The sequence below is a fragment of the Coturnix japonica genome, chromosome 4, assembly GCF_001577835.2.
Source record: "Coturnix japonica isolate 7356 chromosome 4, Coturnix japonica 2.1, whole genome shotgun sequence".
NCBI lineage: Eukaryota > Metazoa > Chordata > Aves > Galliformes > Phasianidae > Coturnix > Coturnix japonica.
This window is the reverse complement of record NC_029519.1, coordinates 48150414-48165966: the sequence shown is the minus strand read 5'-3', so window position 1 is coordinate 48165966 and position 15553 is coordinate 48150414. Positions and strand designations below refer to the sequence as shown.

Below are 15553 nucleotides of genomic sequence, written 5' to 3'. Positions count from 1 at the left end.
GAATATATATGGCAAAACTTATGCTACAAATATTTTTTTTTGAAAGGGCTGGATGGGTTGAATGCTGGACAGTCCCGAGTGTCATGTTTACGATTGACTACTCATGGCACCCAATTTATCCTCAAAAGGCAGATGAGCAGTTAAAACAATCCTGTAAGTGCAAATATGTTTTTCTTCTCAGTATGTTTAATTCCAGGAAGTGCTGTGATTGTGTTCATACATTTGCAGAAATTAATTTTAAACTGAACTTCTGGTGGGTTTTTTTTTGTGTTTGTTTGTTTTTTGGTCAAAGGTGGGACTGCCTATTTTCATTTCAAACCTAACAACATTTTTTTTCAATAAAAGATTTCAGAAAGTATCCAAATTCCCCATAGAAAAAAAGAATATACTATCTGTGTTTACTTTCTCAGTATCCATTACAGTAGATGTCTTAAATGGGTTGTTACCTGAAGAAAATTATCACTTAGTTTAATAAATGTGAAGTACAGTATTTTTGGCAATACTGTGTTACTCAGCCTTTCTAAACCTTTTCCCTTGTGATATTGTGACTTTTTCCCTACTATTTGAATGTTTAAATACACTATATGCAAATAAAGCAATTGCTTTACAACCCAAAATGATTTTGAGTCATTTGCTTCCTTTTCTTGGCCTTTCTTCACTTAAAAAAGACAATATGCTTCTCCCTAGCTCCAAGTAAAAAGAAGAAATAGAACTTGAATTTCAGGACTGTTTTGTTACTAGAGTAATTACGTTTGAGAGGAAATTGTATCATACAGTTGTTGGTTCAGAACAGATTTTTAATACAACTTTTGTTTCTGTTTATTCACTTCTGTTTATTCTGCAGTAGCTATGCAGTTGTGGGAAATCTGCTACCCTGAAATAAAAGCAGGTCTTTGTTTAACTTGAAAAACAAGATAAATAAATTGATCTTTTTTTGTAACTTGTGGGCTTGTTTATCTCTTGCATAATTCATGTTGACAAAAATACTCTGTATTTTTCTGTATTCTCATGATTACTAGATATGAGAAATCTGTTCAGTAGCATAGGTATATTAGCATAGTTATAGAATCCAAATTAGAAAGCTGCAAGAAGTTGTGTATTTATTACTCTTCCATATTTTCATAATTATGTCTGGTAGAAACCTAACATAATCAAAATCCATTTTCATTTTCTCCCAAGTGTCAGAAATGGAAGAAACAATGCTATCTGTGCTAAGGCCATCACAGAAGACATCTGAGAGTGTGATTTCATCTCCCACTGCTTCGACCCGCCTTCCCCTTGACCCTGCAGAGCTGCCCCCAGATAAGCTCCATGTGGAACTGGAGCTCTCTCCAGATTCCCAGATAACCCTGTATGGACCACTGCTTAAAGCCTTTCTATCTATAAAGGTAAGCATAGAAACACGGCTCACAGTGCTTATGGATGGCCACGTGTTGGAAAGGGAAGTAATTTGTTTGAAACAGACAGAATTCTGCAGAATATGTGAATTCAGTCCTTTCATAAGGAGTAGTTTGGCATGGCTTGGTTTGATGATATGACTTGGCTGGGTTGAATACAGTTGGCACAGGCTTATAAGAAGGCTTACAGAACAGAAGTAGATCTGTATCAGCATATTTTTTCTTTTGTGATGTTGTGCGTGTAAATATATGGTATCATAAAAATCTTTGACTGTGTACATTACCAGCTACTTTTAAGCGAAGATGTATCAGAATTGGTGCCTTTAGGGCATTTTAAGTTCTGCAGAGTATCCTGATTGGTTTTTGTTTTAATCAGGTTGTTGGGAATTTGTGCAGTTGGGGTCATAGAGGGAGAGGATGTGAGAATAAATTAAATTTGAAAAGCTACTTCAGGGAATATTTAGGAACAATTTTTTGTCTTGCCTTGATGTTACTCTGTTATGTTTTAATATGCTAGCTATGCTAGCTAGGGATTGGGCTCCCTAGGGCTTTCCTACCTACTGAGAATGAATGATGTACAAGCCTTGTTAGAAAGCACCAAGAATAACTTACTGGAGTTCTTAGCACCCTCTGCTGGATCTGCTTTGGAAAACAACAACATTAAAACCCTCAGGATGCCTCACAGTGACTTTTATCTTTTCACTTTGTTAAAAAGCAAAGCCAGTTAACTTTGCTTAACTTCTGTGAATTTTTGTTTTGTGCACTGAGCAGTACTTAGTTCATGTGTAGTGTATTAACAGAAAAAATACTTTGGAGACTTGATGTGAGACGATAAAATTACATATCCAGGGGTGTCATCATGTCAGGGCTAATAATGTGCCTGTCTTTTCCTGCAGACCTTTTTCAAAGGACACGAGCACTTTGCAATTGCTTACTTTCTCTGTGTTGTGCATTTCCTCTTTGCTTGCTTGCTCTACAGATCTGAGCTTAGAAAAGAATGGAGAAGTCTTAGCAGGCAAATGAATTGCAGGAAAGGGAAGAGGTTAGCAATAACCTTCATAAAATTTTGTAAAGTGTTTTCCCTACAGTCATTGCAAATAACTGATTTTCCTAGGAAAACTACTTTGGAGAAGATGACATGTACACTGATTTTGAAGAAGTTATTTCAAGCCCTGTTTTGTCTCTATCAACATCTTCAAGCTCTGGATGGACAGCTGTGGGAGTAGAAAATGAAAAGAAGGATAATGAAAGCTCAGTCAAGGCAGTTCACCCTCTTACTCTACGTCCGTGGGATATTACTGTCCTTGTTAATTTGTACAAAGTGCATGGGCGATTGCCAGTGGTAAGAGCTCTAGGACCTTAAAGTATTTTGTTGCTTGTAATTCTTTTTTTTCCAGTTGCGTGATCTGGAGCTAAATGTAACTCTCTAGAACGTTAGGTTAGGTTAGGGAGCTGTTTTTATAACGCACATGTACGCTTCAGCAAAGTTGTGGCTATCTAAATTAGTTTGGAACATGGATGGCTTTGCTTACCTGAAATGTGAACTGGATATTTTATAAATGATTGAATAAAAAATAGAAGATGTTTTTTTTTGTGATCAGTAGTTCATTATTTTTGATTGACAATTATGATTTCTCTGCTAAATAGCAAAGCTATCTCCTGGTAACACATCCTGCTCTTTGCAGCTGCATTGTGAGGGCTTCCCTAGAATTTAAAAACTATTCCAGATAAAGGTTTGGGTTTGCTCAGATGGATTTGAATTGCTGTTTATACAGCTGTTCAAAGGTTTTTGAAGTAGCACAGATTTCTTCTTAATTATCAACTTGAAGGAAAGCTAGCATACCTACTGCTTACAGGTTTGCTTCTAATCTAACGGCTTCAGCAGTGTGGTACCTTTTCAGATTCTGAAATGGCTGTTTGATTATTATTTTCTTTTCCTTTAGCATTGTAGTCCTGATGGTCCTGAGTGCCCTACAGCTTTCTTGGAGAGGTTGTGTTTCGAGATGAAGAAAGGATTTAGAGAAACAATGCTTCAACTTGTGCTGTCTCCAGTGAATTTGTTTCTGAATGACAATTATCAGGTAGTTAGCCTATTTTGTTTGGTTGTGTATATCTGTGTTGGGGAAACTGTAACCATTTTAATATTAATTCTTTTGATATATATGAAGTTAAAGGCTTTTGAATCATATATGAAAGAAAATTTTGATGCATATATTTTTTTAATCTTTGGTTCTCCAGCATGCATTTTAAGTGAAAGGCGTGTAAAAGATTGTATGTTCTCTTAATTGTACTTAAGCCTTCCTTGAAAATATTCTCTAGGAAACTGAGAATAATATTCACATTGGTCTTAGAACTGTTGAATCTTTTTAAAGATTTTTGTCTGTAAGTAATGTAAGTAGTAATTCAAGTAAATTCTATGCAGTGCCTGGAGATGTTTCACTTTAAGCTGCAAAATGACAAGTGGTAGTAAATAGAATAACTACATCTTTCACATCTCTATTTATTCTGTTAGAGTAAATCAGAGCTGGATCTTTAGCTTACGATCAAGATACTGGCATGACCTGTAATTTTCCTCCAGTAGGGGTACAACGAAAATAATTAGAAACAAAATTAAGCATTAATTGTGGCTTATTAGTTAACTGTGTACTAATTTACTATGATTATTAGTGAACTTTTCAAAAATTGCCCCCATACATAAATTTAGCTCAGTGAGGATTTTAGATAGAAATTCATTAGCATGAGCAATTATCCTTACTCAGTGAAGTCGGTGGCTGTTTTATTTATGCACGTGCTGGTTGCATTAAAACTACACTACTTGAACTGGGCCTTACAGATTACATTGTTTTTCATTCCTTTTATACTGAAATATGTTGCTGCCAGAAATGATATTGCAGTGTTTGAAAACCTTATACTTCTAACCATACACAGTCTAAGAAGCACATCCCTCTGCTTCCTGCTATGTCAGGAAGCTAATGAAATGAATTGGTTGATGCTTGTTTAAACTTTCCAGATTTGGACCCAGTGCCCAAGCACAAAAGTACTTTATATATAACCTCTGTCTGTAGACTGACTAGAAGATAAAGGCATTGCAAGAAATAATGTAGTGTCGTAATCACATGAAATTAAACAGCATCTTAGGACTTTCCATGTTAGTCGTATTTTGAGAGTGTTACCTTCTTAAGCTCTGATTAGCAAAGAAAATATCCCCATTGAGAAAGTGGAATCGCAGCCTGCTGGGCTTTGGGTAAAACACTGTGATTATCTATAATAGTAACCTGAGAAAAAGTGGTGGTGTGGAGTTGCAGCAATTGCAAATTAGTAATCTCAGTAGGATTAGTACAATAGTCTTCGGGACAGCTGCCTGAATTGTATATATTGATGACACAGGGCAGGCAGTCCTCTTTCCCTTGTATCTTTGTTTCTGGAGCGAAGTGTTTGTATTACAGGACTTACTATTTACAGGCACAGCTGAAGGCAATGAGAATTACTGTTTGAAACTGGAATTTAACCTGTATGTCAAAAAAGCCCTGAGAATTTTCAGATAAGGTTTGCTTCCCCACATGAGATTTACGTGTATGTTGTTGCATGCGTAATGCTGAGAAGCCTTGGGACTGACTAACTGCATGAAAGTCAACAGGTTTTAAGAAGAGAGTATGAGTGTATATGAAATATCTGACCGTGTTTTGGTTTTGGTTTATTTGCACTCTCTATACAGTCTTTGCAAATACTAGTAGCTTATTTAACTGTTACCTTATCGTTGACAGAGACCTGCAGCTGATGAAGTCCTTCGAGAGGGCCACATTAGTCTGTCAGGTCTGCAGTTGCGTGCCCATGCGATGTTTTCTGCAGAAGGTTTGCCTCTTGGAAGTGATACCTTAGAATATGCGTGGCTAATAGATGTGCAGGCTGGAAGTCTTACTGCCAAAGTTACAGCACCACAGGTATCATCTATAAACTGTTTGCTTTGAAGCATTAACTTCCTTCTTTCTTGTAAAACTGCTATAGCGTGAACTTCAGAAAATGTGTGATCTTGGCTTTCAGTAATTTTAAGTATACAGGTTAGAAATCTAACCATTTACATGGAAAAAATAGGAGATTCCAGCAGAGCTGAATCTAATATTCACCTAGATATAACAGGATGTCTAGTGTTAAATGAGAGTTTAAAAGAGTGATATTTAGCAAACATGAACAAATCAGCAGTGAATACTGATGATAATATGTGTAAATGCTTGTTTTGTCTGTATGTTAATATACTTGAATTCTGATTAGAAAATCAACCATAGTAACTGCTTGTACTTAAAGTGGCTTGATTGTACAATAAGTAACGCTTGTCTGTAAATAGATCCAGTGTTTTGGGACCCTTTCGGCCATAAACTAAGCAATGAAACAAAGAGTAGATAGAAAAACTCTATTAAAAAAAAATCAAGTAAAGGATTCTTAGTGAATCTGTTGGACTTCTTCTAAAATCACTTTCATTATATGATGCTGAATTCTGGAGATTGAAGTTCATTACTCCTACTGGTTAATGATCTGGGAAGAACAAATTAAGTACCCATTTATGGTTACAGTCTGAAAGGCAGCTGGTTATCCCTCACATGTAAGGTTCATTTAGATACATAGGCATTTCCTTGCAGGAATGCTATCAGGAACGAGAATATCAGGTTCTGTACTTAGCTTGATTTTTTTTTATTCTGTACTTAGCTTGATTTTTTACATTATTTCTTGATTTTTTTAAAGACACTTCTGCATCCTCACATTCTTCTAAAAATTGGCGTTAATTTCAAGGCTTAAACACTTCTGTAAGCATATAAAATCAAAACAAGGCTTACAGGCAATTACATTACATTTATAGAATAGGCTCCAGGTTTTCATACTGCATATGAGGGCTTTTGTAGAGAGACTTCCTAAATTGGTACTACTGATTTAGATTAGATATAGTATTTATTCCAGCAGTAGTTGCTTCAAGTTTAAACTGAGTTGATTCAAAATGTTCTAAGCTTTAAGGAACATTTCTGAATGTTTGATATAAATGAAGAGTTTTCATCTTCTAAAAATTCTCAATTGAATACTATATAGAGTATTTTAATTTTGCTTTTTTGTTGTCAGCATTGATGTGAAGCAGAACTTGATGCTTCAGGGTCATTGCCTTTTTCCTTTCATAACACAGTGTATTGTAAGAATTTGTGAAGGTATACAACTAAAGGGAGGGCAAGAGATCATGTGGAGGACAGTCATAGCTATATTAAATTCCAATTAAATTGCTCCTGATTTAAAGTCCCCTTTCCTTTGATTAGCCTAAGAAAACCCATTTCCCTCTCATAATAGAGCTCGACAGTCATGATTCATTTCCTTTATGAATAAGCTAACTATATAAAAGATTTAAATCAACAATTGGGTAATTACTAGGTCCAGTGAGATTCAGTAGTATTCTGTTTAGCCAGTTTCCTTCTATGCTTTCTGAATATAACCTTGTTACTTACATACAAGGAGGTATGACATTTAAATTATAGACTCATAGACTCATAGAATCATTTGAGTTGGAAGGGACCCTTAAGGTAGTAGGGTGTATAGAGGCTTTTTTTTTTTTTTTTGAGAAAAAATAAGATGATCTCCATCTTTGCAATGAAATGCCTACCTAACACTAAGAGTAAAGCTGTTTCCTTAGATTAAGATGTAATTTAGGGATTGTTTATGTTCATGTCACAGCATTACATGTAAAGAGCTACAGAAAATTGCATCTTCTAGCACACACAAAATTAAATCTTTAGTAATGGTCAACAGGCTGTATTTAAACAAAGTAACAAAGACGAAGTATTATGATTAGGACCTCTGGTTTTACTCCTAACCTTCCAACCTTTAGAGATGTTCTTTCAGTAATCTGTTGAATAGTGTAAGTTCATTTTGCATACTTACTATTATACAACATATTACTTGCTTACAGCTTGCAAGTCTTCTGGAATGGGGGCAGACCTTTGTGTTTCATGTAGTCTGCCGTGAGTTTGAACTGGAAAGACCAAAGTCTGTAGTAATATGCCAGCATGGAATTGACCGTCGTTTTTGTGACTCTAAGGTACCCTTTTATCCATCTTAATTACTCACTATATTTGTACAGGCTTTTTTTTTTTTTAACTTTATAAACCCAACCTTAAGGTTATCAAGATATACGGAGCATGTACTCAGATTGGATGCTCCCTTTGATAAATTATAGCTAATTAAGTTTTAGAAAGAAAAGCGGTTCTATCTGAATTTTCCTGGCATGATTCGTGAATTTCATCTCTTGACCTCATCCTGGTTTTAACATATAGGAAACAGTTTTTGTGATGTTGTTTATGAAGGTTTTTTTGTTGTTTTGTTTTTCTTAGATGAACTGTGTCCCTGGGCCATGCCCAACATCTGATGACTTAAAGTACACAATGACACGCTTAGCGATGGATGGTGCAGATCTGTATGTGGTAGAACATGGCTGTGCCACCAATATAAAGGTAAAAGGCATTACTTGTAACAGCAATTAAAATGTTTTTGTCAATAGAGGTCTTTGTGTTTTTTTGATATAACAGTTGCCTGTTTTAATGGCTTGCTCATTGTAGTGGAATGAAGTGATAGAAGGTTAAAATGGTCGGACTGAGCAAGAAGAAGGTCAGTTTGGGTCATATTTAACACTTCCAGTGCTGATTTTGGAAAATGGTCTCTCTTCCAAAATTAAAAATGTGAGCTGCAAGATTGGCATAGTAAATTAAAACAATTCTGGGCACTATAAAAGCTGTTGTCTACATCTGAGGGTTGTTTAGAACTTTTTCTATGAGTTAGTAACTCAGCAATTGGAAATGATTGGGAATAAATGTATACAGCTCACTGCATGGTAACTCAAAGTCACGTCATGTGAATTAGGATCGTTGGGAGAAATACTAGTGTTGCTAACTGACCGAATCTAAAATACTGCAGAGTGTTCCTGTTCAAAAAAGAATGTACAGAGAAGAAATGACATTCTCTCTCATCATATACAAGAGAAAACTATGGCAAAATGAATGTTAAGGGATGATATAGGAATGCACTAAAGGAGAGAAGTATTATACTGACTAGAATTAGTAAGTGACTAGAAGTTGTGCTGTCCATTAATAAATTTAGTTTTAAAATTGAACTTGATATTTGATGTCTGGGGGACAGCTTCACTTTATGAGCAGGAATCTAACTCAGGGACAGTGACAATTATTTTAGACATTTTGTGTGATCTGAGATGTGATATCTTGTCATTTGACTGGCTGGGCACCTTGTGGCAATAAAAAAAAGCATTTTCATCTATAACATCTTTTGAGTCTAATATTATAATGCATCAGTACAAATATTAACTCTGTTTGTAGGCATAAATATGAATGACGGTATTTTCAAAAGCGGCTTAATAAACTGAACCACTATAGAAAATTATATCACTAATCCATTCCATTCATATTTAAAAAAGAATTTCCAGTGCTTCATTATGGTTTGTGACAAAGATGAGAAGTAAATATTTAACTCTTTGTGTTGCTCTTCCATGACTGGGCTCTTTTGCAGCTTTCCTTACTTGCCATTTGGAAAGTTTGAATGTTTAGTTGCAAAGTTTTGGGTGTTTCCTGGAGACCTTTTGGAAACTACTGAAGCTGTGCAGAAAACTTCATCCACCTTCAGAATGTTTTAAGACATGTGTGGCAGGGCTACATCATATTTTATTGGGGTTCTGTAATGTGGGGGAGGGTTGGCTCTGTATGGACAGGTAGGCTGGTTGTGAGTTGACCAGTTTCCATAGATGAGAGTGAAGATAAAGCAAGATCTTCTTCCAGATGCAGGAGATGGGTAGTCTCTACTTTGAATCAACAGAACTGCTGGAGCTATACCTATAAGAGAAGTAGATTGTGGTCATAAAAAGACTGTTACACAATGCATATGGATCAGAGTTAAGACTTAAGACTTAAAGTTTCTTCTGTTTTGAATTTTGCACTATTTAATGTGAATCACTTACTGAAGTATTTACTAAGTGTGGCATTAAATGCCTGTATTCTGCAGGTTAACGCAGCTTTGTACTGGAAACATGAGGTCCTTGTTTTAGTCTATGGACATAGTGATGTCAAGTGTCAGATTACTTGTTTTTTGTGGTTACATCAAATAAGTTAATAATGATTTAATTTTTTAGAGGTTCATCATAACATGTCTAAAGTTGGGAATTCTATTTGAATCCTTTTACAGCAAGATACTGCTAAATCCAGACTTTGTTTTTGTTGTTTGAAAACTGCATGAAACTACTTTCTAACCTTGCCTTCTTATGTGCGTGTGTTCATGCTTGTAGTTTATTCAAACTGGTTCTCTGCTGTTTTTGGAGACAGTAGTTTACTGAGGCCTTCTTGGAATTAATTAGATATTATGTTAATTGTATTAAGGCTACTTTTTCTTTGTTTCAGTTTTAAGTATTCAGAGTTCATGTTATTATTTGTTTTCAGATGGGTACTATACGTATTGCGAACTGCAACCTCCACAACCAGTCTGTTGGAGAAGGTGTGAGCGCTGCTATTCAAGATCTTCAGTTGAGGCAATATGTTGAGCAGGTGAACAACTGCAGAACTGGTCTTCAGCCAATCCTAAGGAGGGCATATTGGCTGGAAGCTGGATCTGTCAACTTGGGGCTCATCACTGCTGACATTGCTTTAGCTGCGGATCATCCTTCTAAACATGAAGTGCAGAGACATTTCTTGGAGATGCATGATAGTCGAACTAAAAGGTGAGAGAGGAAATTTGATGGAGATGCATTTGAATGTATTTTAGCGTGTATCTTTTTATCTTGTCTTAACTAATTTTAAATGCACTAAATTTGATGTGGTTGTATTTCTGTTTTTTTTCTTTTCCCTCCTGCCCTTCTGTAGATTGTGGTTTTTGTGGCCTGATGACAATTTGAAGAATAAGAGAAGCAAGAACAAGTGTGGCTGCCTGGGTGGTTGTCGATTCTTTGGTGGGACGCTAACAGGACTGGACTTTTTCAAACTTGAGGAACTGACACCGTCAAGCAGCTCTGCTTTTTCAAGTACAAGTGCAGAATCTGATATGTTTTATGGTCAGTCATTACTGCAGCCAGGAGAATGGATAATTACTAAAGAGATTCCTAAAATTTTAGATGGTGAGAATGCATTGTGCTGTAACATCATTCTGTTTTGCCCAAAAGTATCATTTCCTGACTTCGCATTGGTATTTATGGTCTTTCTGATTCTGGCTATCGAGTAGTTGAGAGAGGGGCTGTGTGGTGGTATGGGACCCTCTGAGAGAAGACAATGGATTGACAATAATGAATTTCGTATGCTGAATTTTTTATATTAACATGCAGCTTCTTTGTGAGTAAAAAGAAGCTTTCTGACTTGTGTCTATTTTACTTGTCTAGAAAGCAGTCTATTAAAAGAATTCAATATTTTGCTGCTCTGATTTTACATTATTAGGAAACATGCATTTTCAAAATGAGGGCTTTTTTTTTAATAAAACTTCTTATTTCAGTGTGCAAGGAAGAAACCACTGTAGCTGTGTAGTGGTATCAGATGTTCAGTTTTTCTTTCTTGTTTCCAATCCTAGGTAAAACAAATGGTGTAAAACGGAAAGATTGGGATTGTAGATCTATAGGTATAGAAATAGAAAGAAAAGCACAACATCTAAGCCTTCAGGTGCCACTGCGCTCCCATAGCTCCTCATCATCTTCAGAGGAAACGAGCAGTTCCAGTGCTGCCCTCCCATTGCTTGCAGGTGAGAAGGACAGCCCATCTTCAACTGCTGAGGATCACTTGGGACAGAAGGAGTTCTTGCCTGGTACAAAAAGAGAGGATGGTCATGGAAGGTTAGTACCATTTGTCCTGACTGAAGGACTCTTCAGCACTTCAGTACAGAACCTTATATGCCTTATATTTTGCAATTGATTCAGTATTGGTTACTTATATTGGCACTGCCAAAATGTGCTTCCTAGTTTGAATGCAAATTTGGATCCCCTGCTAGGGGATAAATACCTGATCTGGTTAGGAACTCCAGCATGTGTGACAACAACACTTGCCATTACCAGTCACTTATATCTCCTCTGTATGTAAATAAGTAGACTAACAAGTGTCAGAATTTAATATGTTATCAGAGTTATGAAAGTAACTGCTATGTTAGCAGAAAATCAGAGAAGCATTTGACAGCTCCTCTAATGTAAAAGGAAGCATTAAGAATAAAATACGCCCTGGAGGCATTCAAGGCCAGGCTGGATGTGGCTCTGGGCATCCTGGTCTGGTGATTGGCAACCGTGCACATAGCAGGGGGGTTGAAACTCAGTGATCATTGTGGTCCTTTTCAACCCAGGCTATTCTATGACTCTATTTTATTTTGTTTTATGTGTTTTCCAGTGTCTCAGCTGATGGTGCGGAGGGAAGCCCTGCATCCCCTAGCAGCCAGGAAAGGCCTGTTGGTCAGTCTCCAATGAGGTCTCCTCTGAAGCGACAGGCATCTGTGTGTTCCACCCGGCTCGGCAGCACCAAGAGCCTCACAGCAGCCTTTTATGGAGACAAGCAGCCCGTTCCAGTCGGCGTGCAGTTCAGTAGTGATGTGTCTCGTAGTGATGAGAATGTGTTAGACTCCCCAAAGCAAAGGAGGAGCTTTGGTTCTTTTCCTTATACTCCATCTGCGGATTCAAATTCATTTCACCAGTATCGCTCAATGGATTCCAGTATGTCAATGGCTGATAGCGAAGCTTATTTTTCTGCAGCAGAAGAGTTTGAGCCAATTAGTAGTGATGAAGGTCCAGGAACTTACCCAGGGAGAAAGAAGAGAAAAAAGCAAGCTCAGAAAATTGAGTACAGCAGAGGATCTATTTATCACAGTGTGGAAGGACCCTTAACAAGTTCTGTCCACGGGGAAATTAATCAGGATGTTAAAGCGTTGCCAATTAAGACTCATCCTTCTCAGACTTCGTTTGTTTCAGCTCTAGGAGGGGAAGATGAGCACATTGAGAACATTTATGTCATGGAATCTGAGAAGACTGTAGAAAGTGAACAAATAACTTCCCAGCAGCCTGTAATGGCATGTTACCAAAACTATCTTACACAGTTCCAGGTGATCAATTGGTCAGTAAAGCATCCAACTAACAAAAGAACTTCAAAATCCTCATTACATCGCCCTTTAGACCTTGACACACCAACAAGTGAAGAAAGTTCATCATCTTTTGAGCAACTTTCTATCCCTACTTTTAAGGTATGAAAGATACAGGAAAGAACAGGAGAGAAAGGAATAAAAATTCAAAACAAGTTCAAATTGTTTAATTGTATTGTATAAAGTCATGATACACTGGAAACTTGGCTATTAGGCAAGGAATACCTTGGATTTCTGACTTCACATCTTAGGCTGTGTGGCTGGTATATTATGCTCAAGAAAAGACTGTGTCAGAATTGTGTGGGTAGGATATGTGCTGAACTGTCATTACATTAGAAATGCTACCTCTTGAGTGACATGCAGCTGAAGGATATTTACATGGGTTTAAAATACACATTACACAGAATTTTAGCTGCAGTACATTCAGTACTGAGAAAATATATCTTAGGTGATCAGTACTTCAGAGTAAATTTGAAATACATAGATCTATAATATTATTTCTGTAAAATGTTTGTTATTTTTTTCTCCAGTGATATCTGTAATATGATTATACATGTTTAAGGAAGGAGCTGAGATGAAATATGTGAAACATAATGGAAATGACTTGGTAGATAATAAGTATCTAAGATTCATAAATTAATCTTGTTATCACTCTGTAGCAAAAGCTTTATCTGTTCCTCCAAACCTTTAATAGATGATTTCTTTTCAATCAATTACGTGCAAGAATTTTGTAATCTAATATCTCCAGTAGTTTAGGAAGTGAAACTGAAAAGGTTGTTTTTACATTATTTTGGAGAATGTACGTGTAAGGGATTATTTTAAAAGAACCTGTAAGAAGAGTCCTAATTTGAAGACTCATTGGTTTGGTTTTTTTTTCCATATACAGAAGGAATATAATATAGTTTTTGTACTTTTCTCTTAGATTGTTAAGCAGGGTCTCACAGCTAATTCGTTACTGGACAGAGGCATGCAGCTTACAGGATCAACGTCTAAGTAAGTTGAAACTGCATAACTTTATTAGCATATATGGTTTTTTTTCAAAGTGAAAAAGATTTGCCTGATACTCATTAGACACTTCGACTCTTTCTAGGCCTTTCAAAATTTGATTCATAGCAGTAGTTTCTGTACAGATCTGTTTTAGAGCAAAGTGTATTATTGCAAGACATTTGGTTTGGGTCAAAATGAAATCATCAGATGATTTCACTTGCCTATTTTCAAGACTGTTAATTGCAGTTTACTTAGGTAATTTTGGGAAGCGCTTATAGCAGTTGTTAATTGCATTGCCCAAAGCACAACTTGAATCTTGTTAAGAACTTTGCCCTGGAATTTTATTTGTGTGCTTTCTGAGCTGTGCAGAAAAATAAACTTCTTGCTATATGCACTTTATTGAGTATTAAAATCATACCAAGAGTGCCTCAGAAGAATTTTTGCAAGCTGAAGGTCTGGTTAAACACTGTTCCTGGCAATGAATTTCTTCTAGTATGTGACTCGAACCTCATATCACTTTATTCTGAATAGTCTCATTATTTATTGCATGAAGCAGTTGACTCTACTAATGCCTTTAGGCTCTTCCCTTGCTTTAGTTGTATCTACCATCGAAGACCGATATTTTAGTACTGTTGGAATTCTATTAAAGTATTAAAAAAAAATCATACAATAGACAGGTGTTTACTGATGTTCCCCTTGATATTTTTTGCAAATTTAGATTAATAATATGTATTTGACTTGTTTAGTACACCTTATACTCCTTTGGATAAGAAGTCTGCAGAAAATACAGATGATGAAACTATAACTGAAGAATGGACATTGGATCATCCAGTCTTCCAGACAAGGACAACAGCAATAGTAGAAGTAAAAGGAACTGTAGATGTAGTTCTGACTCCTCTTGTAGCAGAGGCATTGGACAGGTAATTATGGTTTTTTTGCTACTTCAGTGTTGGTTGATTATTCTAAATGCTGTTTGAAATCAAAGTTGTTAAGTTGAGTGAAAGATTAGGTAGAAGAATAAGATGTGAGTGATATGGCATTGCCTAGTGCACACTGAATATTATTCTGCATTTCCTGTAAAAAAGCTAGAAGGGTGTTATGCTGACCTGGGAAGTGCACTTTCTGTAGGCCAGAAGATTAATTTGTCTCTCTGCAGTGTTAGTTAAGTGTTACACGTGGTGTGTTATGTGAAAGTGGAAGTTTCAGCATCCTTTGTGGGTTTGTTCTTTCTCACAGGTATATAGAAGCGATGGTGCACTGTGCCAGCTCACGACATCCAGCAGCCATTGTTGATGATCTTCATTGCAAAGTTCTTCGAGATGCTGTACAGAATAGTAAAACAAGCTTCTCAGAAAATGTAAGAAGGGGAACAAGAAAATTATCCAAAGCTTTGGAACAATGCTGTTTTCTATGCTGTTTTACATAGAAAAAGATTTAATTGAATTCAGTATTTTGAGGTACAGGACTTAACTAGTACATGAATTAGAAATACATTTAATATTTTTCTTGATGTACATTTTCACAGTCAATTATTACAAACTGTTGTTCAATGACTGGAAAATTCTTTACTTTTGGTTCTGAAGTTTATTTTCCCTTTGGAGGATCTAGTCAGTAGCAACAACAATTTGCCTAAGGTCATGTTCTCTTCTTAGAAATTAGTATTACTGACGTTCTTATGTATTGCATAATATCATAATACCTAATTGATTATTTAGAGCAGTCAGGAAGGGAGTCTGTGCAATAGAAGAAAGCTGATATAAAGCTGTGAAAGTCTGTGCTTTTCCTTGCAGTTCATCTGATAACTTATAAAATTAATTTAGCTTGAAAATAGTTGTACGGTATCTCTGCAAAGTTAAGAATTCTTCCTGTCTAACATAATGACTAAGCTAATATTTTTTTAATTAGAATTTATTTGACTTTGCAGTGTAACTGACACTTATTTTCTTCATGACCATTTTTTCAGTTTAAGTGATACATGTAAAATTCAAACCATTGCTACCCCATGGTATCTAAACATAACATAAGCGCTGCACTCCTTGTTCTAG

General features: G+C 36.2%; 1 protein-coding gene across 11 annotated transcripts in view; it reads left to right on the top strand.

The window, feature by feature from the left end:
• KIAA1109 (KIAA1109 ortholog) overlaps positions 1–15553 on the top strand; it is a 99870-nt gene that overhangs the window by 30566 nt on the left and 53751 nt on the right. For 10 of the 11 annotated variants that reach the window (XM_015861877.1, XM_015861878.1, XM_015861886.1 and 7 more), the window contains exons 18-31: positions 47–153; positions 1180–1388; positions 2512–2739; positions 3341–3478; positions 5162–5338; positions 7339–7467; positions 7760–7879; positions 9866–10143; positions 10286–10536; positions 10980–11238; positions 11780–12623; positions 13444–13514; positions 14255–14428; positions 14745–14865. In XM_015861877.1, the coding sequence (XP_015717363.1) occupies positions 47–153; positions 1180–1388; positions 2512–2739; positions 3341–3478; positions 5162–5338; positions 7339–7467; positions 7760–7879; positions 9866–10143; positions 10286–10536; positions 10980–11238; positions 11780–12623; positions 13444–13514; positions 14255–14428; positions 14745–14865 (3106 nt within the window). The remainder of the gene's footprint in view (positions 1–46; positions 154–1179; positions 1389–2511; positions 2740–3340; positions 3479–5161; positions 5339–7338; positions 7468–7759; positions 7880–9865; positions 10144–10285; positions 10537–10979; positions 11239–11779; positions 12624–13443; positions 13515–14254; positions 14429–14744; positions 14866–15553) is intronic. The other variant, XM_015861881.1, reaches the window with a different exon arrangement.